The 27,143-nt window shown below is 42.9% G+C and overlaps 1 protein-coding gene across 1 annotated transcript; it reads left to right on the forward strand.

Moving 5' to 3' along the window:
• On the forward strand, positions 1-27,143 carry ca12 (carbonic anhydrase XII). Its single transcript, XM_060909444.1, has 9 exons — positions 1-87; positions 1,457-1,477; positions 15,893-16,072; positions 20,072-20,214; positions 22,201-22,296; positions 22,396-22,459; positions 24,400-24,557; positions 24,882-25,008; positions 25,692-27,143. The coding sequence occupies exons 1-9, from the start codon at positions 21-23 to the stop codon at positions 26,369-26,371; spliced, it is 1,536 nt and encodes a 511-aa protein (XP_060765427.1). The 5' UTR covers positions 1-20; the 3' UTR covers positions 26,372-27,143.

Raw genomic sequence — 27,143 nt, forward strand, 5'->3', positions numbered from 1 at the left:
GGAAACAGATTTAATTCGTCATGATGGGCATCATGTCATGTCCTTGGCTAATAATGATCCTGATAGCCTTTCCACTGTCCTCAAGTGGTAAGTTAAAAAAAAAAAAGCCTATTTTACAAGGTTGGGATTTTCAGATATTCTGTTTTGCATGCTTTTATACTGCTCGAGTATTGCTGATGACTTGATGCTGCTGCTTTAAACCTAAGCTGTATTCTGCTTTTGGACTGACATTGTCTACTTGTGCATGCTTCAAACTACATTTTGTTTCAAAACAGTCAAGTGTTGTTGTGGATCATTCTCGGAATGTGCTGATGTAGAACTAGTAACCATAGAAACAAGATCTTATACAGCATGAAGTTGAGACTTTTGTGTTAGTTTCCATTAAACAATATAGCAGTCGTAGTAATGTAGAATATGCATGGTATTTCAACTATAATGGCTTTTCTGATCTTCCTAATAGTAAGGTGAAAGCATCTCATCTCATTATCTCTAGCCGCTTTATCCTGTTCTACAGGGTCGCAGGCAAGCTGGAGCCTATCCCAGCTGACTACGGGCGAAAGGCAGGGTACACCCTGGACAAGTCGCCAGGTCATCACAGGGCTGACACATAGACACAGACAACCATTCACACTCACATTCACACCTACGCTCAATTTAGAGTCACCAGTTAACCTAACCTGCATGTCTTTGGACTGTGGGGGAAACCGGAGCACCTGGAGGAAACCCACGCGGACACGGGGAGAACATGCAAACTCTGCACAGAAAGGCCCTCGCCGTCACGGGGCTCGAACCCGGACCTTCTTGCTGTGAGGCGACAGCGCTAACCACTACACCACCGTGCTGCCCCAGGAAACTTATATTAGAAATATAATTGGAATGATAACAGTTAAGGAGATTGTTCACCACAACACTCAAAAACACGCCCGTGCTCACTGTACTCGTGTGACTCCTGTCTTTCAAACATTTTTCTCCTCACAGACTTGAATTATCTGAGGCAGTTTTATATGCATTCAAACTTTTTGCAAGCTCTGATGTGGATATTTTGATTCACTTTTAACTTTATCACCTTTATTATTATTTTATTCCAGCATTATGATCATTGGTTTAGATCTCTCAGCAGAGATGCCTAAGTGCAGATCTCAGTCCTTACGTTAACGTTCTCATCAATCACCTTGGATCTCTCAGTGAACATGACTGGGTGTCAGACACTCAGCTGGAGAGGAGGACTGTCTGAAACATTTGTCACTAATCAGGCATTCATGCTGCAACCAGAGACACTGGTTTGGCACTGGAATGCATTATTTTCACTGATTTATGAGTCTCTTTATGCATTACCTGAGTAGATCAGAGACAAAGACCTTTTTATTAAGTGTAATAGCTCTTTCCCAGACTTCATTTAAGATTGTTTTTGGATCCAGAATGTTTTATTGACGCTCTCTCTCTCTCTCTCTCTCAGGTGGAAAATGGACATATGATGGTAAGTGAAATAGTACAGTATTGTTTGATATGCTTATACAATAGTAGTAAAAGATGATGGTATTATGCTTAGCCCTATAAAGACCAGATATAACAGTCTCGGGATAGAAGATTGAAGCAGAATATACCATAAAGACTATGGATAAGAACCTTTCCTCTTCTCATTTAACCCACTGGCTTATTTATTTTACTTCAGGTCCTGGTTCATACACCATATGAAGACAAGTTTCATTTACTAAAGCTGTTCTGGGCAACACTCATTGCCCCTCGGTGCTATGATTATTATTTGACAGGCTGTTTTCACTGTTCTCTTAACCACTGCTTGTGGACACATAGCGTTTTGGTTCTCTAATTTCTGAGCCTGGTCAATCTTGCACAGGCTGCCTTAAAAGCACCATTCCGTATAGTGTCTGTCTTTTTTTTTTGGTTTTTGCTAAGCCCTCATCTATTAAGCCAACCCAGCGAAACTGCCTTTGGTCAGTTCATGTGCTCCTAAAGTAAAATTAAATGCAGTGTTTTGCCCTTAAGATTATTAAAAGTTCCTTTGAGCACTTGGCCTTGTTGGAGACAATTTTAATAACACTCTACTGAGCTGTGAGAATGAGATGCTGTCTTTGTTTTATTTTGAGAAATGCATTCTCTCTGATGGCATAACTGGACTTTTTATAGTTTTTAAATGAATGTGCTGCCTTATTAAATTAAGGTCTGTCTGAGCAGTGAAGATGTGTCTTTTTAATCTTTATATGGGTATTTTAGTGTGGTGCTGGAGTCCATGTATGAAAATGATGGTGGTGTTTAGCAGTGTAAATGTCTTAAACACTATAAATGGGAATGTGGCCATGTCCATATTTGGAAGCCTTGGCAAGTAATATGCAAAGCGGATATTACATGGTTGCACAAAGATATGAAGTTTATCTTTGAGTGGGGAACATATTCAAGAGTGAGCGAAGCGAATGAGTGATATATTTTTCTACATGATAAGAAACTTCACATCTTTGCATGACTGTGTAATGTTCTTTATATTACATAAACACATCCACTGAAAAAATGCGTTAATCAAAAGAATTTTAATTTTGAATCAGTTTGCCATTTTGACAACACGTGTCTAGTCAGCGGGAAAACACTGGGAGTGACGTCATCTGAGTGAAATATCGGGAAATATGTCCCTGAGATCCACGATGTATTGCATATGAAAAATGAGTTTTTCAACACGAGAAGATAAACTTCATGTCTTCAAGCCAAGGTGCGATGTTCTTTTTATTATATAGACACATTCACAAACAAAAAGTAGCCAAATTTATCAAAACAATTCATCGATTTTCTCACGAGTGACATAAGACAAATATGCCATGGTTGCCATCCAGATGTAGTTTGTATGAAAAACACGAGTGGTGTATTTCCCAGTAAAACACTAGTGTCTATGTAATATAGTCATATATTATATAGAAACAAGTGTTTTACTGGGAAATACACCACTCGTATTTTTCATACAAACTACATCCAGGACATGGAGAACCAAAACCATGACATAAATCTCTGTGTGTCACTTGTGAGGAAATCGATGAATTGTTTTGATAAATTTGGGGACTTTTTGTTCGTGAATGTGTCTATATAATAAAAAGAACATCGCACCTTGGCTTGAAGGTATAAAGTTTATCTTCTTGTGTTAAATATTTTCACTGGTTCACTTTGTTCACTCATGAATATATGCAATTCACTCAAAGATAAACTTCTTCATATCTTCATGCAACCGTGTAATATCATATATAATATGCTCACATATTTTTCCACAGCTAGAATAAGATAACCTGACAGGATTTTTTTTTCTCAGCTGTGGTCACCATATATGGACATGCTCTTTACTTCTAAGGTTAGATAACGCAAACATGCCTGACAAAATTAGTGAGAGTGTTTTCACTAACATGAGCTAAATTGACTGGGTTTAGCCACCCAACAGGATTTAAAATCCTGTTCAGAAACGTTGTTTTTCACAGCTAGTCTAAGAGACATGAGGTAAATTAAAGGATTTCTGAAATATCCTTTCAAGTTTTATAATAAATAAAATTCGTCATTTTCACTGCTATCGCTGGGTTTCACGTGACGTCACATCCGCCTCATTAGTTATTCAAAACTTTAGCTGGTGGTCTACCAAAGCTCAGTTGACAAAACGTTTGTACGAAGAAGGTGCATTGCTTGCATGAAAAATGCCTTACACTTGCGTTGTTTTAGGTTGTTCGATTTGATTAAACCGTGAAACTGAAAAATTTCTTCAGGATTCCCTGTGAACTAAAGCTGGGCATACACTGTGCGATTTTTTTTCAATCGCGGTATTCAGCTCCTGCTCACACTGTACGAGTGAATCGCAGGGGTAAACAGCACGCAGCTTACGATTCCTGTTCTCACACTATACGACCCGATGCTCGGATGCGATGCTCGGATCCGATGCTCAGGATTTCAAACAGGTTTGATTTTCATCCGATTGATCGGGAGGAGGTCGTGAGGTGTTAATCGCTTGTCGTTACCCCATGTATACTACACGATCCGAGACGCACGATTGAGCCAAAACTCGGCCCGATCTCCAAAATAGTCGCACGAGTGAAAATCGGGCCAAAAATCGCACAGTGTATGCCCAGCATAATCGAAAAGGGTGAACGAACACAGGATTTCACAAAAAGATGTCAAGAAAGGTGGCTTTTGAACCTCTCACTGAAATCGAAGGGAGTCGAGTCAAAGCGTGCTTGAGTTTGCAGTGATCACTTGGTGAAAGGTTTGTATCTCCCTCTCAGCTATGGCCTTAGTGTTTTCCAAGGACTTTTCTTGCTTTGTGTCGTTATTTTATGGTACTTTTTTTTTTCGTCACAAAGCGCTAAAGTCCCCAGCTGTTTCTTTGTTTCCTCCTCACAAAGTCCATATGCATGAAGGTCGCGCCAAAATTCTTACCCAGCCATACAGTTACAATGCGCCGTGATCACTTCTCCGTCTTGTTTAACTAAGATCCAGGTCTTTAAAGGGGTTTCTCTTGATCTTTGTGAATGATTTACCTGAGAGATGAGAGCCAACACAAGTGAGAATCAAGTGAACCATTGTTTGTTTACACTTCAATTTGCAGTGTTTCATTGTAAAGACGTGACCGAAAAGCTTAAAAACCTACTTACACGGGCAAAAACAATACAGGATTCATTCAGCAGTGACTTGATACTGAGGTCCTTTACCCAGCCACATACAAAAAAGTTGTAAGCCTCCATACTCTTCCACGCTTTCATCTGTTTTGCGGTGTAGAAGGACGTCTGCAACACCAGATAGTTCGAGATGTCTGGGAACTTGACTGAAGGGTAGTTTTCAAGATCGTATGACAAATCCTTCTTTCCCAGACCATAGGGGTCGATTCCATTACACACAGCAATCTTCTGAATATATCTAAAGCGAGCAGTGGCTTCTAGATTACGAGCATACTCTGATAAGTTATCGTTAGTTGTTTGCACTACGGCAGCCGTTTAGACCACCAGCTATTTCACTTCCGGTAAAACCGCTAAGAAAAGTCATGTGACTGAAACCCAGCAATTGCTCACCACGTAGTTAACATAAGATGCCATAACAGAATATCTGCAAGCCGGTGATTGTATAACACAGTTGCACAGTTGTGGATGTTGCTTTTACAATACTGGAGTGAACTGTTCCTAAAGGGCTGTGCCATGAGAGGATGGTCTGAGGCTTGGCTTGAACACACATGAAAGGGATCTTCTCCTTCCTTATCAAGTTGAGTTTAGTTGCATTTTTGTTAAGACTACTGGCTCTCAGGATCTGCTCAGTCCGGATGAGTCAAAATACTTCTCTTTTAAGCTTTCAGGATGAATACCATTTAATCTCTCGGAGACAACGTCCAAAGGAAACTTGTAGTTTGTGGCTTTATATATCTGAGCCACGTAAATCGTTGAACTGCTTGTGACTGTAAGGTTGCATCATGCTATGTCATCAGACTTTTAGCTACAGCTCAAAATCCTAAGCCTTCAGTAAGAACACTGTTGTTTTTGCTGTGTTGTCATAATTTGTATCCTTTGAGGTATATACTTCATTTAGTGTGTGGAATTGTTTATAGGGATCTCCGAATTCATGCATTCATAGTGCCATGTCATCTGTACCAAAGATCATTATGGGTTAACCACAAGCACTTTGTATGAATACAGTGCTGTAGCTAAACCAAATTAAATTGGTAAATGAGATGGAGAGTGAGCAATTATACCCAAAAGAGAGCATGTTGCTTTTAATAGTCCCGGTTGCCTGCATTTAAGAGGACTTGTGTCGAGGATAATGACATCAGCAACTGGCAACTTGGAGCTAATTATGTATCTTGTCTTCTTATTTCTGCAAAAGTTTTATTTTATGTTTTTACTATTTTGCAGCATATTTTGTTAGGAAATTACCAACTGATACATTTACTCTTTGTAGTTGGATTTAATACTTGCAGGTGATCATGACCCCACCATCACGGAAGCAGCGATGTCCTATATTACAATATAGTTGGCAGCTTATGGGCCTATAGGCTTATTACATACACCAGAGGTGTCTTTTTGGTTTTGTGGTTGAGCAACTGAATGGGTCTGAAAGAGATGGCCTCTTTTGGCAAAGGCAACAGTTTGTCATATGCTACTGTGTTATGTTGTCATACCTCATTTTAGTAAACATTTTGGAACAAACCACCAAATTCCTCTTCCTCTATACCACAGTTAATCCAAAACTGTTTGTTTATTTTAGTGGCTTTTATAACAAAAGATTGGATATTATATTATATGGGCATGAGTGTTTTACAGGGAAATACACTACTTGTATTTTTCATACGCGCTACATCCGGGACATTGAGAACCAAAACCATGGCATAAATCTCTACATGTCACTCATGAGGAAATTGATGAATTGTTTTGATAAATTTGGGTATTTTTTTGTTTGTGAATGTGTCTGTATAACAAAAAGAACATCACACATTGGCTTGAAGATATGAAGTTTATCTTTTCATGTTGAAAAACTCACATTTTTCATACGAAATACATCATGGACCTGAGTGACATATTTAAATAATATTGGCTGGCGTTGAGTGGTATATCAGATATATTCCATTCAGCTAGCATGATACCGAACAAGTCAAAGACAAGTTCAGTATCATGCTAGCTGAATGGAATATATCTGATATACCATGAAAAAAAGCCATTATTATTATTATACATATACACTCTCTTCATATCAGCATTCTCAGCTTCCATTTGGTGTAGTGTTCAGCAGTGGTGTTAGATTTTTGTCTCCAGACTCTTCTTCCACACACACTCGGCCTAGTATTTTTCACTCATACTTAAGTATTCATTTCCCTGTGTAATTTACTTACTTACTTTTAAAATCAACATCAACAGCTACACACAACGGAGCGACCTGGCAGCCAAAATTCTCTCAAAATCTTCCGTATTTAACAAAGCAAACCTGGAGGCCATGTTTGTTTACAGATTGTCACAGTCACTCACTAACGTGGAAGTTTTATGTCTTCGACGTGTCTCTTTTCCAGTTTTTCCATGTCCGCTGGCATGTTTTTCTCTTGTAAATATGCGTGAAGAATATATAATGAAGTTCTATTTCCTTCACTCCAGACCACCAGGGCGGTGCTGAAAGCACTAGTGGAAGGATCTTTGCATCCGCGCGTTTCAAGAGTCGCATACAAAAGTTGTCATCTCATGACGTATGATGTGCCTGCCTATATAAGGCAACATCCCACATCATTTGGCCTCTTCTTTTTTCTCGCGTTGGAATCACATCTTTTCTATTGGAATTCTGTGTGTGCTATCAGTTAACTGTGGGAATACCTGCGACAATCTACAGTGCAGCTCGTGACTGAAGAGGACTTCAGTGGGACTCGACTCCACGCGAGCTGTTTGGTCGCTAAGGTAACTTGTTTTATGCATTGATAGTCACTGAATCTTGGCTGCCAAGTTTTCAGGGGCGGCTATTATATCGGTCTTGTCACAAACTGCTCGGTTGCCGGCAGGTTTGTCAGTGTTGAGTGAGTTAGCGAATTGGTTGCCAATAACGTTAACGTGTACTTACAACTTTACGTGAGCATCGGTTTTCTGGTTGCTAGTAAATCGTTGTCTGTAGCGGTAAAGTTGCGCTTGCGAACTCGCTAGCCTTGGTTGCCAGGCTAGCGAGCAGCGCTACACCTTGCTTCTTTTCTAAAAAAAAAAAAATTGCGGGTGAGTAGACACTGAGATGGATTCAGTGAGGTGTTCCACTTGCCCCAATCTAATGGAGGTGCTGGATGCACATGATCACTGCGCGGAGTGCCTTGGCATGCAACATCTAAGGGAGGCAATGTCTGATCCATTCCCTTCCTGTGCATTAATGCTGCTTACTGTTAGACAGGCGCGGTTGGCTGGTGTGGAACGTGCGTCTAACAGTTTTCTGCTCTCGGATTCTCAGACACAGCGTAAGCGTAAGCTTTCACCACCAGTGCATGCAAAACAGCGCAAAAACTCTAAGTCTTCTGAGTTAGAGCGTAAAGTGGAACTGCTCTCATCTACAGTGGAGCGTCTGCTGCCTCTGCTTGCAAGGCCCCCCCTTACAGCAGGGGCACAGGTAGGTACTGTAGAGGAACAGCCTGCATCGCCTGCCTCCTTGTCATCCGTTGGCTCATGTTCTCAGCCACCTGACCAAGAGGAAGTGATGTCTGTGGCTGCCTCAGACACCTTTTTCAGTCAGCCTTCTTCCTCGGCGCAGCCACCAAGCGAAGTCCTGCCAGGTGTTGAGCCCCGTGATTCGGGCAGTGATGTTACCTCTGGGCGATCTGGGGAGTCTGCCTCAGTGGTGGGTTCGGTGGAGGCCACACTGAAGGCTTTGCTTGCACGTTTGCAGTTGGACACCCCAGCGCCTCCTACCGGATCTGAGAACATGTTCCTGCGCCATGTTCAGCGTGCCTCTCTGGTAATTCCACAGTGTCGTGACTTTATTTCTGTGGTGGCCTCTGCCCTGGAGGCTGCTACGAAACCTGCCCATCCAGACCAGATGTCTCGCATGCTTGCGGCGATGCAGGACCCCGGTGCTGTTGGCTTGGGTAGCATGCCAGTAGTCGAATCAAGCATTGCTTCGCTCATTGTGTCTCCCGATGAAGCACTTCGGGAGCAGGTGCGTTGCCCTAACGCTGAGTGCTGCCGCACAGACGAGCTACTTTCTCGTGCTTACAACTCTACTGCCTTTCTTGGCAGGGTGTCTAACTCGCTGGCACACATGCTTGTTATGCTGCACTCGACACTCAACACATCATCGGCAGACCCACTGGCGGCTGAGGTACTGGAACTTGCACTGCAGGCTATGGGCGTCATTGCCAACCAGTGTGGCACTACCTTGGGCACCTTGCTGCAAGCCCGTCGACAAGTGTGGCTGGCTCAATCGCCTCTGCCAGAAGTATGCAGGAACAACCTGAGGCACCTCCCACTGGCACCTGGACAGGTATTTGGGCCAGCAGCACAAGAGGCCCTTGACAGACGTGTGTCTGTTACAGAGTCTCGCTCCCATCATGTGGGCATAGCACCCACCTTCAGAGCTCCGCCAAACCCTTCTGCCTCATGCTTTAGGCATGTGGCCCCTAGAGCTGCACAAAGGTCTCCCCATCGACCCCAGCAGCAGGCCCCCAATCCCCCATCTCCCTCGGCCAGGCAGGGTGGCACTCAGCCACACGTGAGTTTTCGCCCTTTTCGACAGACGGGTCCTCCCCGCCGTCATCGCCCCCCCATCCCGTCCGAAAAACGTAGAAAGGACCACTGATGGGTCAGGGCCAGTGGCAGGAGTTTTTACAGGCAGCCAGCTAGCACGTTGGTGCGAAATAACAACCAACCAATGGCTACTCACCACCCTTTCAGAAGGGTACCACCTGCAATTCCGCCGCCGGCCACCAATGCATTCGGGTGCGAGGCAGACAGTTATAACCAATCCAAGACAGGCAGAAGCCTTGTCGAGAGAAGTTCAGTTGTTGCTACAAAAAGGAGCCATAGAGATGGTCGACCCCATTGTTCACCCAGGGGGTTTCTTTTCAGTTTATTTTCTCGTTCCAAAGAAAGATGGTGAGTTCAGGCCGATTTTAGATTTAAGAAGGTTAAACCATTTCTTGAAGGTGCTTCCTTTTCGAATGCTACGAACAACAGATGTACTGCAAGCGGTCACAAACCAGGACTGGTTTGTGACCGTAGATCTCGAGGATGCCTATTTTCACATACCCATTGCCGCGGACCACAGGCACTTCCTTCATTTTTCGTTCATAGGAAAGATTTTTCAGTTCAGAGTTCTCCCCTTTGGACTTTCTCTGGCGCCAAGGGTGTTCTCGAAATGTGTCCAAGTAGCACTAGAACCCCTTCAGAAGGAGGGCATAAGAGTGCTCCCTTACTTGGACGACTGGCTTCTTTGTGCGGCATTGCCCGAACAGGCCAGGGAACATGCTCACCAGTTGCTACTACACATTACGGCTCTGGGGTTCAGGGTGAACCAGAGGAAGTGCAAACTGGGCCCAGTCCAGGCAACACATTTCATCGGCCTTGCCCTGGATTCGAACACTATGCTGGCCAGTCCCACGCCAGACAGAATAAGTTCAATTCTCACTGGCGTGAACCACCTTCGTGTCGGGGGAACTCAGCATTATGTTTCTCTCCTTCAGCTGTTGGGGAAACTCATAGCGGCCTCAGTAGTCATTCCTCTGAGTCTTCTGTGGCTAAGGGCTTTTCAGAGATGGCTTCTTCAACTGTGTCTGTGTCCAGTGCGAGACAGGCACATGAGGGTGAGAATAACATGCCGTTGCATGCTCATGCTAAGACCTTGGTCCCAGGCACACTTTCTCACTCGTGGAGTTCCACTTGGTCCCCCACCAGGACAGTGGGAGGTTATCCGGACAGATGCTTCCCTCATGGGTTGGGGTGGAGTCTGGCGTCGGCAAGGTGTGAACGGCACCTGGCCTGCTCCGTGGCACACGTCCCACATCAACACACTGGAGTTGATGGTGGTGTTTCTGACGTTGCGCCACTTTCAGGAAGTGCTGCGGGGCAAACATGTATTGGTACGTACAGACAATGTGGCAACTGTTTTCTATATCAATCATCAGGGGGGCACAAGGTCTGTAGCTGCGCTTCAGGTGGCTCACAGTCTCCTAGTATGGGCTCAGGACAACCTCCTTTCCATAAGGGCATCTTATCTATCTGGACGCCTAAACAGTGTGGCAGATGCTCTGTCATGCGGTAAGGTGTCTCAAGGGGATTGGAAACTGCATCCAGACATGGTGGAACAGATCTGGAAAACCTATGGGAGAGCAACTGTGGACCTGTTTGCGAGCAGTCAGACAACTCATTGTCCGACATGGTTTTCCCTGGGAGAAGAAACGGCAGCGTTGGGCCAGGATGCTCTGGCCCACGACTGGCCGAGGGCCATCCTTTATGCCTTTCCCCCTCTACCACTGTTGTGGAGGACTCTCTGCCATGTGCACAATCACGGTCACCATGTGCTATTGATAGCTCCTCATTGGCCATCCAGGCCATGGTTCCAGCTCCTGCTGTCACTACTAGTGGGACCCCCTTGTCAGCTGCAGCTGGTCTGTCATACGAAGGCCCGACTTGCTGATGCAGATGGAGGACAGGATTCAACACCCATGTCCCAAACGCCTGAAGCTCTGGGTGTGGCCCTTGGGGCCCCGGGGCTACTACTGGAGTGTTCAGAAGGGACCAGGAACACTGTGGTGAACACACGTGCAGAATCTACCCGACACTTGTATGCAGGCAAGTGGAAGGTGTTCTGTGATTGGTATGCAGAACACAACATCGACCCCCTAAGCTGCTCTGTTCCACAGATTTTAGATTTCCTGCAGCACCTTTTAGAGCTTGGCAGGGCTGCATCTACACTTAAGGTGTATGTTGCAGCACTAACAGCCCACCGTTCAGAGGTTGGAGGTGTTTCACTTGGGTCCCACCGGCTGGTGGTAGCCTTTTTGAGAGGGGCAGTTCGTCTTAATCCTCCTCATTTTGTGCGGAGTCCGTCATGGGATCTGAAGACTGTGCTCGAATCCCTTTGCTTGCCTCCGTATGAGCCCCTGTCAGCAGCTGACATTAAGTGGCTATCTGTTAAAACAGCTTTTCTCCTTGCCATCACAACAGCCCGGCGTGTGAGTGAGCTACATGCCCTCTCAGTGAGTACTGTTTGTCTTCGTTGGGGCCCTATGTTTGACAGTGTTTCATTGTGGCCTAACCCAGCTTTTCTCCCGAAAGTCTTATCTCCCCAGTTTAGCAACCAGCCGATTTTGCTGACTGCTATACCGGCGGACAGGACGGACTTGCGTGCTGAGTTGTGCCCTGTCAGGGCTCTGAGGTTTTATTTTGATAGGATGGCAGCCTTTCGTACGACAGACCAATTGTTTGTTTGTTTTGGTGGCGCTCTGAAAGGAAGGCCTCTGTCCAAGCAGCGGCTCTCCCATTGGGTTGTGGAGGCAATCACCCATGCCTATGAATCTATGGGATGTACTGTGCCCTCTCCTGTCCGCTGCCATTCGACACGTGCTCAGGCAACATCATGGGCAGCTCTCCGGGGTGTACCACTCTCTGACATTTGTGCTGCTGCAACTTGGTCCAATACATGTACATTTGCCCGGTACTACAGGCTAAATGTTGCGTCCATGCCATTGCTGTGTGCAGCTGTTCTTCCAGAAGGTGGTGATGCTCTTCTGAATTCCTCGTGACTGGGTTGGTATTCGTCTTCCACTAGTGCTTTCAGCACCGTCCTGGCGGTCTGGAGTGAAGGAAATAGAACGCTGGTTACGAATGTAACCGTGGTTCTATGACTAAGTGGAAGACCGCCAGGGTCTTTGGTCACTCGGATTGCGCGAGAATGATCTTGAAGCCAAATGACGTGGGATGTTGCCTTATATAGGCATGCACGTCATACGTCATGAGATGACAACTTTTGTATGCGACTCTCGAAACGCGCGGATGCAAAGATCCTTCCACTAGTACTTTCAGCACCGCCCTGGCGGTCTTCCAGTCATAGAACCACGGTTACATTCGTAACCAGCGTATGCGACTCTCGAAACGCGCGGATGCAAAGATCCTTCCACTAGTGCTTTCAGCACCGCCTTGGCGGTCTTCCACTTAGTCATAGAACCACGGTTACATTCATAACCAGCGTTTTGGTAGCCTTTCGGGTGTTTAGTGCGTCTTTAGTTTCAGTTTTCGGTTTATTTATTTAGTGCTTAATCCTAGCAGTTGCACTGGATTAACCTTGTCTTTCTCTTCCCTGGCAGACAAAGAAATGGTTGTGCACATGCGCAGCAGAAAAGTTTTATCATTGGATATTCACATGAGCTCCTATGTGTGACATCGGGTTGTCTTGACAACATGCAATATTGTAACAATATTGTACGCTCATTCTCCATTGGGTAGAGTGATGTAATATGTGTAGGATAAGCAATATGATAACAATATTGTATGCTATCAAACCAAATGAATGAAAGAAGGGAAGGGAATAAAATACATATATGTTATTTACCAGCTGGGAGGTCCGTATCGTGAAATACCGTGACCAAGGTCTTGAAAGTGCTGAGCGAGGCCCTCTGGGCCGAGGTCAGTATTCAAGGCCGAGGTCACAGTATTTCACCATACGGACCGACCTTAAGCTGGTAAATAATACATTTATTTTTTCTTTACCAAATTCTAACAGAAAACGAGAGTGCCCGAAAAGGGAAACTGAGCTGAGCTGAGGCGAGCAGTTTTGACAAAATTGAGTCATTCAGGATTCAGCCATGTTTTTGCTTGGCATTAGCAACAGTTACAGGTTTTTAGCTTTCTCCTGAAATGTTTTATTTTATTTCTTCTTCCTCAGGGTAGTAAAACTCGCTTTCGCTGTGAGCACTGTCGTTATCGCTATCCATGCTGTAAAATTAATGCTATTCTCCTGAGAAATGCTGGCAAAAATTTGTAAGATTTTTGATAAAAATCTTATAAATAAATCTTATAAAAAAAGATAAATGTTGACAAAAATGCTACTATGTTTGTTGTTGTTGTGAACGAGTGAGTCGCCAGAGGTCCGTAACCGGGGTCCGTAACTGGGGTCCGTACCGTACATTCTGGGCTCGCCAGCCAATCAGAGCGCAGGATTTGGACCGCGAAAAAAATAAATGTTATTTACTAGCTGGGAGGTCCGTATCATGAAATACCGTGACCAAGGTCTTGAAAGTACTGAGCGAGGCCCTCTGGGCTGAGGTCAGTATTCAAGGCCTAGGTCACGGTATTTCACCATACGGACCGACCTTAAGCTGGTAAATAATATATTTATTTTTTTCTTTACCAAATTCTAACAGAAAACGAGAGCACCCAAAACGGGAAACCGAGCCGAGCTGAGGCGAGCAATTTTGACAAAATTGAGTCATTCAGGATTCAGCCATGTTTTTGCTCAGCATTAGCAACAGTTACAGGTTTTTAGCTTTCTCCTGAAATGTTTTCTTTTATTTCTTCTTCCTCAGGGCAGTAAAACTCGCTTTCGCTGTGAACACTGTCGTTATCGCTATCCATGCTGTAAAATTAATGCTATTCTCCTGAGAAATGCGAAAATAAATGTTGACAAAAATTGCTACTATGTTTGTTGTTGTGAACGAGCGAGTCGCAAGAGGTCCGTATCCGGGGTCCGTAACTGGGGTCCGTACCATAGGATACGGACCCGCTCGCCAGCCAATCAGAGCGCAGCATTTGATGGAAACCGGACCGCGAAAAAAATAAATGTTTTTATTCCATCAAAAAAGTGTCTTGTATGTATAATAATTCTGTATATGTTACTTGTAAGTATATTGACGAATAATCCATTCATGAATTTCACTCTGATGACATCACTCCCAGTGTTTTCCCACTGACTGGACACACATTTTCAAAATGGTGAACCAGTTCAAAATTCAAATTCTTTTGATTAACTTGCATGATTTATTTGTGGATCTGTCCATGTAATATAGAGGATATTACACGGCTGTGCGAGGATATGAAGTTTATCTTCTCATGTTGAAAATCTTTTCATTAGTTTGCTTTGCTCACTTGTGAATATGTTCACCACTCAAAGATAAAGTTCATATCTTCACACAACCATGTAATATCCTCTCTCTATATATTCATTTTGGAATTTAAGCAGGGTAACTAGCTCATAGCTAAGCAATTTCTAGAGCTTCTGATCAAAATCCAAACAAAGCTTTTTCAGTTTTCAGATTACCCTATTTTTGAATCCATCTTGTGTACACAAGATCATTTCAGAATCATGATATTCGTGGCCTGGGCATATCTTTGTGGGCATCTTGCGAACCATATACAAGCAACATATGCTGGTTTAGAACTGTTATTTATTTGTTTTTTGTGTGAGCATTTCTTCTACAGGGCAACATTTTGTAAACATTTATATAACCTCGGTGCCTTGAGCTTTATGAAACAAGTAGTTATAGGTAAAACACAATTTTCCAAAAGTCTAACAGTGTTTAAAGGAATATGCCACCCCCAAGTGAAATTGAGTCAGTCCCTGCAGTCCCTAGAGTTGGATGAGTGAGCCAAAGCGTTTTGTAGCCGACCCAGCCATTGCCCTGATCTGGAAACGTCCTGGTTAGCTTTAGCTTAGCATAGTCGCTGTAATCCGGCGTATCCAGATAGCATTGTCGTTGCAAAAGTGAATCAAATAACTCAAGATTTTTTCTAATTATTTCTCATGACCTGTACATTCACATCGAGTACACATATCAATGCAAATTAACACGAAGGGATTTACTAGACCAATTTATATCTGGAACTATTTTCGGGCAAAGCACCGCTGCAGGCGCAAAGACACCACGCAGCACCTGAAAACCCTGGTTTCCCTGGTAACACTGGTGTATTGACGGAAGTTGTGGTGCTGCGTGGTGTCTTTGCGCCTGCAGCAGTGCTTTGCCTGTGCTGTGGCCGAAAATAGTTCCAGATATAAATTGGTCTAGTAAATCCCTTCGTGTTAATTTGCATTGATATGTGTACTCGATGTGAATGTACAGGTCATGAGAAATAATTAGAAAAAATCTTATTTGATTCACTTTTGCAACGACAATGCTAGCTGGACACGCCGGATTACAGCGACTACGCTAAGCTAAGCTAACCGGGACGTTTCCAGATCAGGACAATGGCTGGGTCGGCTACAAAACGCTTTGGCTCACTCATCCAACTCTAGGGACTGCAGGGACTGACTCAATTTCACTTGGGGGTGGCGTATTCCTTTAAAAAAAAAAAAAAAAACAGCAGTTCCGAGAAAGTGCGCAGTCACAGTATCAGACAAAATAACTTCATCTAAAATTTACAGCAGCAAGGTATAACTTATTGTGATAAAACTGTGCATAACTCTGACTTACTGCTGTTGGTTTTAGGGCCTGATGGAGACCACCACTGGTCCAGGAATTACCCATACTGTGGAGGGGTATTCCAGTCTCCCATAAACTTCCAATATGAGCTGCTGAGATTTGATCCAAACCTGCTGCCCATTCAGCTGCACGAATACAACCTGTCTAGCAAAGAGCAGCTCACCCTGAAGAACAGTGGGCACTCTGGTATGAGAGATCTCTGTTAAGCATATCTAAGTTTTTTAGTGAATATTTATAGTAACATTTTGGTTCAACTTCAAGAAATTTAAATACTATAGGGCTAGAAATCTAAGTAAGAAATGATTTCGGGGGGGGGGGGGGGGGGGGGGGATTCTCGATCCAAGTTGTAGCACATAATTCTAGTAATGCATATAGGCCTGCAACATACAGCATATTTGGCTTAGAGTTGATGTGAACATTCTGATATTAAGTGTAAGACAAGTCTAGGCTTACGGTAACTTAGTGTTCTAGTAACTGCTTCACCAAACAAGTGCACTTTCCTTTAATAAACCACTCATTTATAGTCCCTTTAAAATCTGTGTGTGGACAAGTCCGGAAATACAAATACACTTGATGATTATTATTCACTCATCTGGCCAACAGGCGATGAGTTTATGCCATCATGTGTTGTCCGTCGTCTATCCGGCGGTGGCCACATTTCACGAAAATCGCTTCTTCTCTCAATTCTTCACTGATTTTTTATTCTTTTTGGCAGGAAGGTAGGTCTGCCTGGGGTGCATATGGCTTCTACCCAAACTTGCATAATTGCAATTAATAATGAAGATATGGAGTAATTAATCCCTAATGAGCAGTTTCCACACACATTGCTTCTTCTCCCTCAATTCTTCACTGATTTTGATTCTTTCTGGCATGAAGGTAGAGGTACCTAGGGCACATATAACTTCTACCCTGATTTACTTAATTACAATTATTAATGCAGTTATGGACTAATTAATCCTTAATGAGCAGTTCAACAAAAATTGCTTCTTCTCTGTCAGTTCCTCACCGTTTTGGATTCTTTCTGGCAAATAGGTCGGTATTCCTAGGGTGTACAGTTGTGGTCAGAAGTTTACATACAGTGACATGAATGCCAGCTTGGATATGAATGTCATGGCAATATTTGGTCTTTCAGTGATTTTCTCTGAGCTGTTCTTTTTCTGTGGCAGAATGTACAGCATGCATCTTTTAAAAAAACCTAAAATTAGGTGCACAATTTTCTTTGGGTTTTCTGAAATCAACACAGGGTCAAAAGTATACATACAGGGTCAAAATTTACATACAGCACAGCTAATATTTGGGTAAAATGTCTCTTGGCAAGATTCACCTTGACCAAACATTTTTTGTTTACCATGAACAAGCTTCTGGCAGGGCGGCACGGTGGTGTAGTGGTTAGCGCTGTCGCCTCACAGCAAGAAGGTCCTGGGTTCGAGCCCCGGGGCCGGCGAGGGCCTTTCTGTGTGGAGTTTGCATGTTCTCCCCGTGTCCGCGTGGGTTTCCTCCGGGTGCTCCGGTTTCCCCCACAGTCCAAAGACATGCAGGTTAGGTTAACTGGTGACTCTAAATTGACTGTAGGTGTGAATGTGAGTGTGAATGGTTGTCTGTGTCTATGTGTCAGCCCTGTGATGACCTGGCGACTTGTCCAGGGTGTACCCTGCCTTTCGCCCGTAGTCAGCTGGGATAGGCTCCAGCTTGCCTGCGACCCTGTAGAAGGATAAAGCGGCTAGAGATGATGAGATGAGAAGCTTCTGGCAGAATTCTGGTTGGATATTTCACGATTCTTCATGGTAGAATTGGTAGAGTTCAATTAAATTTGTTTTTTTTTCTTTCTTGGCATGGACTCAACTTATAAGCATGCTCCATATATTTTCAGTGGGGTTGAAGTCAGGGCTTGTTTTAAGCGTAATGTTAGCCTGCTTTATCCTCCACAACCAGCTCTGATGCGTGTTTGGGTTCACTGTCCTGTTGTGACTCCCAACCACGTTCAGGTTTCCAATGGTTTGAGGTTATGCTGAAGAATTCTGAGGTAGTCCTCCTTCATTATTCCATCCACTTTGTGCAATGAACCAGTTCCATTGGCAACAAAACAGCCCCAGAGCATGATGATCCCGCCACCACCATCAGCTGGTACAGTGCCCCTCTGTACATGGTGGTCATTGTGGCCACAACTCAATCTTTGTCTCATCTGACCATACAGCTTTCCTCCAGAAGACTTATTTTCTTTGTCCATGTGGTCAGCTTCAAACTTTAGTTAAGCTCTAAGGTGTCAGTTTTTGGAGCAGGGGGTTATTTCTTGGATAGCAACCTCTTAGTCCATGGTGATCTGAACTGTAGACAGTGATCCATCAGCTTCCAGTTCATGGCAGGGCTGTGCCATGGTGGTGCCTGGGTTGTTCCTGACCATCTGAACCAATTTCCTTTCAGCTGAGGGTGACACTTTGGGTTTTCTTGAAGCAAAGTAGCTTGGCAACGTGACTCCATCTCCCAGTAACTTCCAAGGTCAGTTTGAACTGACCTTGGAATTTGCAGTTGTTTAGAAATTGCTCCAAGAGATATTCTGGAGTTGTGTATATCTGCGATCCTCTTTCGCAGATCTGCACTGAGCTCCTTGGACTTTCCCATTTTACTTTGTGTTGGTCAATCCATTGAGTGCTGTCAACAAACCCTTTTTATGAAGGCACAGCGAAGCTACCAGCTGTAGTCAATTATGATCACTAACAGGAAGTTAAGAGGCCTTGGCCTTGGCAAGATAAGAGACATTTTGGAAGTCTCAGCACTTCTGAATTAATAATATAAGTGAGTGTATGTAAATTTTTGACCCTGTATGTATAATTTTGACCCTGTGTTTATTTCAGAAAACCCAAAATTAATTAAACTTATGCACCAAATTCATGTTTTTTTTCTATTAAAGAAATATGTTGTACACTCATTTCGCCACAGAAAACAAACAGCTCGGAGAAATCAGTGCAAGCCCAATATTGCCATGACATTCATATCCAAGATGACATTCATGTCACTGTATGTAAACTTCTGACCACAACAGTATATAGCTTCTATATTTGGCTTGTATGTAGTGTATATAGCTTGCAACATTTATTGCGCAAGGTGGCCTACTTTATAATTGTTCCTTCTGGACTAGGTGGGGCCAGAGTGAGTTACGCCGTCATTGACGGGCTCGTTTATTCATACTGTATTTATTTGCCAACAGCGAGTAAACTGTAAAGGCTTCAAAAGCCTTTAACTGGCATGATATGCTCAATTCATTCTAACTTTCCAAGCTAACACTTTCTCACTTTCATAATAAATGCATACACAGACAAGTGAAATGATGAACTGCCATTAAACTAGTGGAGACGTGTCCATCAGCCACAATGCAGAAGAGTCTTTTCTTCTCAAGCCACGTTTCTAGTCCAGTATGGAGAGAATGAGAACATGATTTTATTTTGTATGTCAGGGACAGCAATTTTCTGTAATCACCCTCTTATTATGATAACTGTCCATGTGTGCAAAAGCAACAATCAGCTTATATTTTAGGTAAGTAAAGTATGGAGTGTTCTTAGCCGTGACTCACACAGCAGCTAATCTGTTAAACAACAAAGTGTGTGCCATCTCTTAAATGCATCAATCTCATTTTGGGTTGTATATCAAGCTTAAGGCATAATGATCGCCCTGGTAACCATGGTTAAGAAGAAAATAATATCACATAAGCAACAGGATCCTATTTTTATTCTCTGCCGCATGCTTTCTGTGAGCATTTATTTAGTAAATTGTTATTTTTGTGTATTGTCTTTAAACTTGGACATTTTCTAATCAGGCAACATGGATGCCTATAATATTTTAGCACACACTCAGTCCTACACTGGTACTGAGGTTGCAGCTATTAAAACTTTCCTCAACAGCTTAGAATAGACAGGTGTTTGTAGTGTGACTGAGGGATGATGATCTCATAGCAACCTTGTGGTTTCAGTGGTGCTTTTGTGATGGTAGGGGAGAGACACTCTGAACGTTTGACTGTTATTGAACCAGACTAGATTTTGTATCTTTTCCAACCTTTTATTCATGATGCTGTATTGCTTTTGAGCTCCTGATTTTATACATTGCGACATACCTATCATGACATCACTGTATATCACAGAAGCACCTGTGTGAGTCAGGGGTGAAGTGTGTGTTTGTGTTTAATAACCACAGTGGAGCTGTCTCTGCCACCCCGGATGCATCTCTCTGGTCTGCCTCATCACTACTCAGCAGCTCAGCTTCACTTCCACTGGGGCTCCTCCAACATGCCGACTGGCTCTGAACACACCGTCAACGGCAAACAGTTTGCTGCTGAGGTGAGACACTAATCACTTACTTTCTCTCTCACAGCATAAACCCATTAGCCGAGGCAGAAAAAGCTTAGAGCTCGTTCTTACTTTATAATTGACAGTGCATTTGGTGTCTGGTCTTGCACCTTAGATTCCATCACAACCCATGATTATATTTCACCCAACAGAATATGTAACTTTTTGATTTTAGGCTGATAGACATTTGTAATTTGAGGTTGAGAAAACAGGCACAAACATGTCTTTATCCCTGAAAGAGTATAATGATACAAGGCATCACTGTTTTCTTATAAAATAGGTTGACCTGCATTGTTTATATAATATTTGTGAATGCATTGGGGATGACTAATTAGGAACATGAGGAAGCTAATATTAGTATTTGGAACACCACCTGCACATTTGGTTGTTTTCAGGTATGAATGAGCGTGTCAGCGTCATCTTTAAGTACATCATGGAGCAGGATCAGTGATGTCTGTCTGTCTTCTCAGGAAAAAGTATAGTCATCCAGTAATTTATGGTGGCTTTTCTTCCTGGATATATTTGGCTTTGGCTAGTTCACCATAAAGTTTCTCAGGGTGGTTCATGGAGAAACTCTGCTTTGAGCGAAGCGGAACATTTTCAAATTAGCACCGTACGAAATTGGTGGAATTTCCCTTTCCCAAGGCCCACAGCCAGTCTATAAATACTTTTTTCCCCCCCAGAATATGGTTTAAAGTTTGAATTTTAGAAGACTGCCTTCAACACAATGCATGGTAAAAACAAAACAAGCAACAACAAAAAACCCCACAAACATTAGAAGTCTTTTATTGCACCAGTTGTTCATTGTTTCAAATCCTGATTTGTCAGGATTCTTTCGTCTGTTCTCAGCTCTCCGTAGTACACTCTTAGGGGAAAAAAGGTTGTTGTTTTTTTTCTTTAAAACTAGATGACCTTTTGATTTCATAAAATCTGTGAAATTTAGTTACTTCTGAAATTTGGTCATTGTGATATATGTTTATTTCTGTAATATCTTAAAAAAAAACAGGCCATTCTGTGGCTGGGAAGTTTTTTTAATTTGAGGGGATTTCCAAGCAAATAATGTGCATGAAATCGCTTGCTTTGCGCAGTCAGCAGACAGAGGAAGTCCGGTGTGCGCATGCACACGCTTACCTTTGACCATTACCTGACAGTTACATCATTCTGTCACTAAACGAACAGCTGATCACACCGAGGTGCTCGCTGACTGCCGATATTTATTAGTTTGGTCCTGCGTTTCCTTTCCTTCGCAACATGTCTTTTTTTCTTGCTTTCCATTACTGTAGTTGGTCTTTCACGTTTCATTCGCACGTCCTCCATTTCCCTTTCGTGTTTCAAATTTGTATTCCACAAGGCCTTGGGCGAACAGGGAAAGCCCACCATGTGATGCATGTTGTAGTATCTTGTATTGCGTCACTGTGAAGAAAGAAAAAATTGCAGAGAATTTAGGGCCATGTGGCCCTAAATTCATTAATTGTTCTATAAAAAATCCTAATAAAATTGGAAGTCTGTGATTTGAATTCAGCAGCTTTTGGTCCACTAAACAAAAATAATTGGGTGTCAGGGAAAATTCTTTTTATGACCTGAACTCGAAAAATCTGAAAGTCAGTCTACCTTTAACAGTTCACTGGAAAATTAAGGCTTCTTAGCCTTCCAAAAGGGTACTACCTGGAACTCATTCTGCCACTGAAACACTCCTAGTATTGTAGGGATCTACATAAAACATTTAATTGATGATTTAATTCCTAAGACTGTACACAAATGAAAATTGCCAAATGTTCTTCTGCCAGTGACGACATGGCACCCAACATTAGATCAGTTATCACTAACACATCAGCATGCTGCAGATCACATGCACATTAAAATAGAGAAACTTTTCACAAGGAATGTAATAGCATTAAATATACCCTTGTGTTCAGTAATATGAAGTGCACCAGGAAAAGATGACTTTGTTTAACATTTCCTCTCTGATTTTCTCAGATGCATTTGGTTCATTTCAATTCTGACAAGTATCCAAACATCTCAGTAGCAGTGGACAAGTCTGATGGTCTTGCAGTGCTGGGTGTTTTTATTGAGGTGAGCTGATATTTCATGAAAAAGGCTTTTTATTCTAAAGGTGTAAAAGTGCTGCATTTTTATGTGTTTTTTTATTTATTTTTTATTTTTTAAATAAAGATTGGCGAGTTCAATCCTGCTTTCGATCGGTTTCTCAAGTATCTCAATGGAATTAAATATAAAGGTAATTCTTTTTCAAATTTTCAAATACTTATAGTTGCAAAAGTTCATTAATGGTATTATATACAGTGTCTTGCAAAAGTATTCGTCAAGATAAAAAAACGAAATCTGGAGTGTGCATAGGTATTCACCCCCCCAAAGTCAGTACTTTGTAGAGCCACCTTTTGCTGCAATTACAGCTGCAAGTCTCTTGGGGTATGTCTCTATTAGCTTAGCACATCTAGCCACTGGGATTTTTGCCCATTCCTCAAGGCAAAACTGCTCCAACTCCTTCAAGTTAGAGGAGTTGTGTTGGTGTACAATAATCTTCAAGTTATGCCACAGGTTCTCAATTGGATTGAGGTCTGGGCTTTGACTAGGCCATTCCAAGACATTTAAATGTTTCCCTTTAAACCACTCCAGTGTAGCTTTAGCAGTATGTTTCGGGTCATTGTCCTGCTGGAATGTGAACCTTCGTCCCAGTCTCAAATCTCTGGTTGACTCAAACAGATTTTCCTCCAGAATTGCCCTGTATTTAGTGCCATCCATCTTTCCTTCAATCCTGACCAGCTTTCCTGTCCCTGCAGATGAAAAATATCCCCACAGCATGATGCTGCCACCACCATGCTTCACTGTAGGAATGGTGTTCTCAGGGTGTTGGGTTTGCGCCACACATGGCGTTTCCCATGATGGCCAAAACATTCAATTTTAGTCTCATTTGACCAGAGAATCTTCTTCCATGTGTTTGGGGAGTCTGCCACATGCTGTTGGGCAAACTCCAAATGTGTTTTCTTAAGCAATGACTTTTTTCCTGGCCACTCTTCCAGAAAGCCCCACTCTGTGGAGTGTACGGCTTAAAGTGGTCCTATGGACAGATACTCCCGTCTCTGCTGTGGATCTTTGCAGCTCCTTCAGTGTTATCTTTGGCGTTTTTGTTGCATCTCTGATTAATGCCATCCTTGCCTGGTCTGTGAGTTTTGGTGGGCGGCCTTCTCTTGTCAGGTTTGTAGTGGTGACATATTCTTTCCATTTTGGTATAATAGATTTAATGGTGGGCGGCACAGTGGTGTAGTGGTTAGCGCTGTCGCCTCACAGCAAGAAGGTCCGGGTTCAAGCCCTGTGGCTGGCGAGGGCCTTTCTGTGGGGAGTTTGCATGTTCTCCCCGTGTCTGCGTGGGTTTCCTCCGGGTGCTCCGGTTTCCCCCACAGTCCAAAGACATGCAGGTTAGGTTAACTGGTGACTCTAAATTGAGCGTAGGTGTGAATGTGAGTGTGAATGGTTGTCTGTGTCTATGTGTCAGCCCTGTGATGACCTGGCGACTTGTCCAGGGTGTACCCCGCCTTTCGCCTGTAGTCAGCTAGGATAGGCTCCAGCTTGCCTGCGACCCTGTAGAACAGGATAAAGCAGCTAGAGATAATGAGATTTAATGGTGCTTCGTGGGATATTCAAAGTTTGGGATATATTTTATAACCCAACCCTGATCTATACTTCTTCACAACTTTGTCTCTGACCTGTTTGGAGTGCTCCTTAGTTTTCATGTTGCTTGCTTAGTACTGTTGCAGAGTCAGGGTCCTTCCAGAACAGGTTGGTTGATACAGATGTCATGTGACAGATCATGTGACACTTTGATTGCACACAGGTGGAGCTTAATCAACTAATTATGTGACTTATGAAGTGAATTGGTTGGACCAGCTCTTATTTAGGGGTTTCATATAAATACCTACGCACACTCTAGATTTCTGTTTTTTCATCTTAATTATTGTTTGTGTCACAATAAAACAACAATTTGCACCTTTAAAGCTGTAGGCATGTTGTGTAAATCAAATGGTGATAACCCCCCAAAAATTCATTTTAATTCCAGCTTGTAATGCGACAAAACAGGACAAACACCAAGAGGGCTAAATACTTTTGCAAGACACTGTACTTCTAGACGAAGCTCACATTTGTCCTTATTGTATGCCACAGGTCAGAAAGTGCAGGTGGCAGGCTTTAACATCCTTGAGTTGCTTCCTGTTCATCTGGACGAATATTACCGTTATGACGGCTCTCTTACCACTCCACCCTGCTACCCCAGCGTGCTCTGGACAGTGTTCAGGAATCCAGTCAGCATCTCTCTCAGACAGGTCCAACTGCATAAACCAGACACACCTACATTTAACTACACTTAAGTGCAGAGATTTTTAAGCTTTTCCTACTTAATGCTGTAATAACACAGCAGAGGGAATGAAGAGAAAAGGGCAAAGTTTCTCAGAAACATTGAAACCAGATCTTTTTTTCAGTGATTGTGAGCATCACGAACAATGTTCTATCTTCTAGTTAAGATGAATAACTCAAAGCATTTTACAGAAATGCAGAAAGTTAATATTGAGGTATTAATTTTCAACTACAAAAGTACTACAGCCATCTCTGATTAATGCCGTTTTTCTGTTCGTCATGTGTTTTTACAGTACCTGGCTTTAGCCACTGCTCTGTTCTCTTCTGGTGCTCAAGAATCGGCCCCAATGCCTCTACTTGGGAACTACCGCAAACCCCAGCGAATGGACAACAGAGTGGTTCTGGTCTCCTTCCAGCAGGGTGAGTACTGCATAGGATACTTACTTTGGGGAAACTTATGGTAAATTCACCTGCTCAATGGTAGTATGATGAATTGCTTGGTTTGATCGTATAAATTGGGCTGTTGAAATGGCCTTGGCTTGTTCAAAGGCCCCTCCTCTAACATGCACTGTTTATGGGATGTTATATATCCTGCTGGCTGCACGCTTTCTTGTACTCTTTGTCAACAAGCTCTTTTTCCAGCCTCAGTGGCTTGAACTACTGTGCTTTGTATGACAAATTAGATGCTTCCATGGACATAAAACTGCCATTCAAACTCTGGCTTGAACCACGAGAACACTGTGTGTGTGTGTGTGTGTGTGTGTGTGTGTGTGTGTGTGTGTGTGTGTGTTAGTAGTCTAGTGAAAAAGCTTTATTATACTGGCATGATGAAAGATAAAATCACTTAACAGCTACTGCATTCTTGGTGTCTTTTCCCTGCAAATGGAGATATGATTTCTAGTCATATCCCAATTTCAACTGGTGCTTACGGTTCTTTCTGCATGGCGCGCTCGCTTTCTTCTGAAGCTGAGTTTTGTGATTATGTGAAAAGATGATCAGTCTGCAGCACTACTGCTTTCTCAACCTGACACGCATGGCTTGAAGAACACCTTTACAGATGATTATGACATATTTGAATTTCTTTAAACTTGTGTGTGGTGCAGGCTGGGGGCTGCATGGTACCACTTCAGTGGCATCTCCCATGCAGAGGAGGCTGGTCATCCAACAGCTACTGAATGGAGACCTTGCAGATCTTGCAGATGGGGGACTGCACCATCTTTTGCCAAAGCTCCAGAGAAAGTCTTGGGCTCTTAAAAAGTTGGGCAACAATCCAAAGCAACAAAACTTGGGCCAAGTCACTGAGAAACATCAGAAGAACAAGGGGATCGACACCACTGGAAAGAATCCATCAGTCTGGAAGAACACCCATGCAAGCTCCTATATGGGGATGTTTGGTACAAATGATGACGTGTTATGTTTTATGTCCCTGGAAAAAAATGTATCTGTTTCACTCAGGAGCCCTCATTCAGATGCTCGGATGATCCAAGCTCTGAGAAAAGCTGTGTTCCCAGAGCTGAACCTGAAGAGCTACTTAAACTGCAGGTCTGATTTGGATCTACAAACAGTCAGATGCCTTCTTCTTTCCAGACCCACTGACGAGGCAAATGAGCTGGATCAGGCCCTGACCAAAGTCAATCAGGGGCATAAACAGAAAGCCACGACACAGTACCAGGGTTCAGCACTGACCAAGATAACAGGGCAGACCCAAGCTGCTGTCCTGAAGAATAGCCACAACATGGTGCCCGCTAATAATAGACTGCAGCGTATGGAGTGGGAGGATTAAAACCCCACTGAGGCTTTAAACACAGGCTGCAGAGCGCATTATAATAGTCATCAAAGACCATCCATCCTGCAGGCTCTGAACATTTAGTTCTTTAAAACCTCTGTTAAGTTAACCAGACTGTTAGTAGTACTGTACTTTACACTGCCATGGGTTTATGGGCTCAGGAGGTAAATTTTTACTTTTATAGAAAGAGACAGTGAAAACCACAATTGACAGAATTAGTGATATTTATGTGACAATTGATGCATTGAAGACGTTTACATATTTATAATGTACAGGTGTGGTTTTAGCAAAGAAATCCTTCCAAATGCCCTTACAAATTTGTGTGACATTGCAATCATGTATGCAATATGTTGGGTATATATTGCCTGCCTCTTGCAGCAGACAGATTTTGATTCAACGAGGAAGTAAATGCAGATCACATGAAAAGATTTAAACAAAAACAGTGTATATAGAATTCACAGAATATAACTTTCCTGGAAAGAAGATATTTTTGTATTTTATTGGGTTGGGTTCTGTCTATTTGTGTCACAATAATTACATAGTAAAACAATTGCAGACATACAAAGGGGAAAACGGTAGCAAAAGATGAAAAATGACGGTGCTGACTACATAAACATTTCTGTGTTTTCTGTAAGTGTGGCTTTAGATGCGCGTTTCGACCAAAGAAAAAGCAAAAGTTAAGGCCCTTTTGTGGAGTGCCAAACAATTTTGAATGGAGCATCTTGATCTTAATGTGTAGAAGAAAATACAATAAAGCACTTAAACTGCA

This window comes from Neoarius graeffei, chromosome 2 (genome assembly GCF_027579695.1).
Source record: "Neoarius graeffei isolate fNeoGra1 chromosome 2, fNeoGra1.pri, whole genome shotgun sequence".
Lineage (NCBI taxonomy): Eukaryota > Metazoa > Chordata > Actinopteri > Siluriformes > Ariidae > Neoarius > Neoarius graeffei.

Bases quoted from the DNA above. Each gene is read 5' to 3' on its own strand.
- ca12 (XM_060909444.1), top strand. From the start codon at position 21: ATGATGGGCATCATGTCATGTCCTTGGCTAATAATGATCCTGATAGCC. The intron at 20,215-22,200 runs GTGAGACACTAA...TGATTTTCTCAG, and splicing joins GCAAACAGTTTGCTGCTGAG to ATGCATTTGGTTCATTTCAA. The intron at 25,009-25,691 runs GTGAGTACTGCA...TGTGTGGTGCAG, and splicing joins TCTGGTCTCCTTCCAGCAGG to GCTGGGGGCTGCATGGTACC.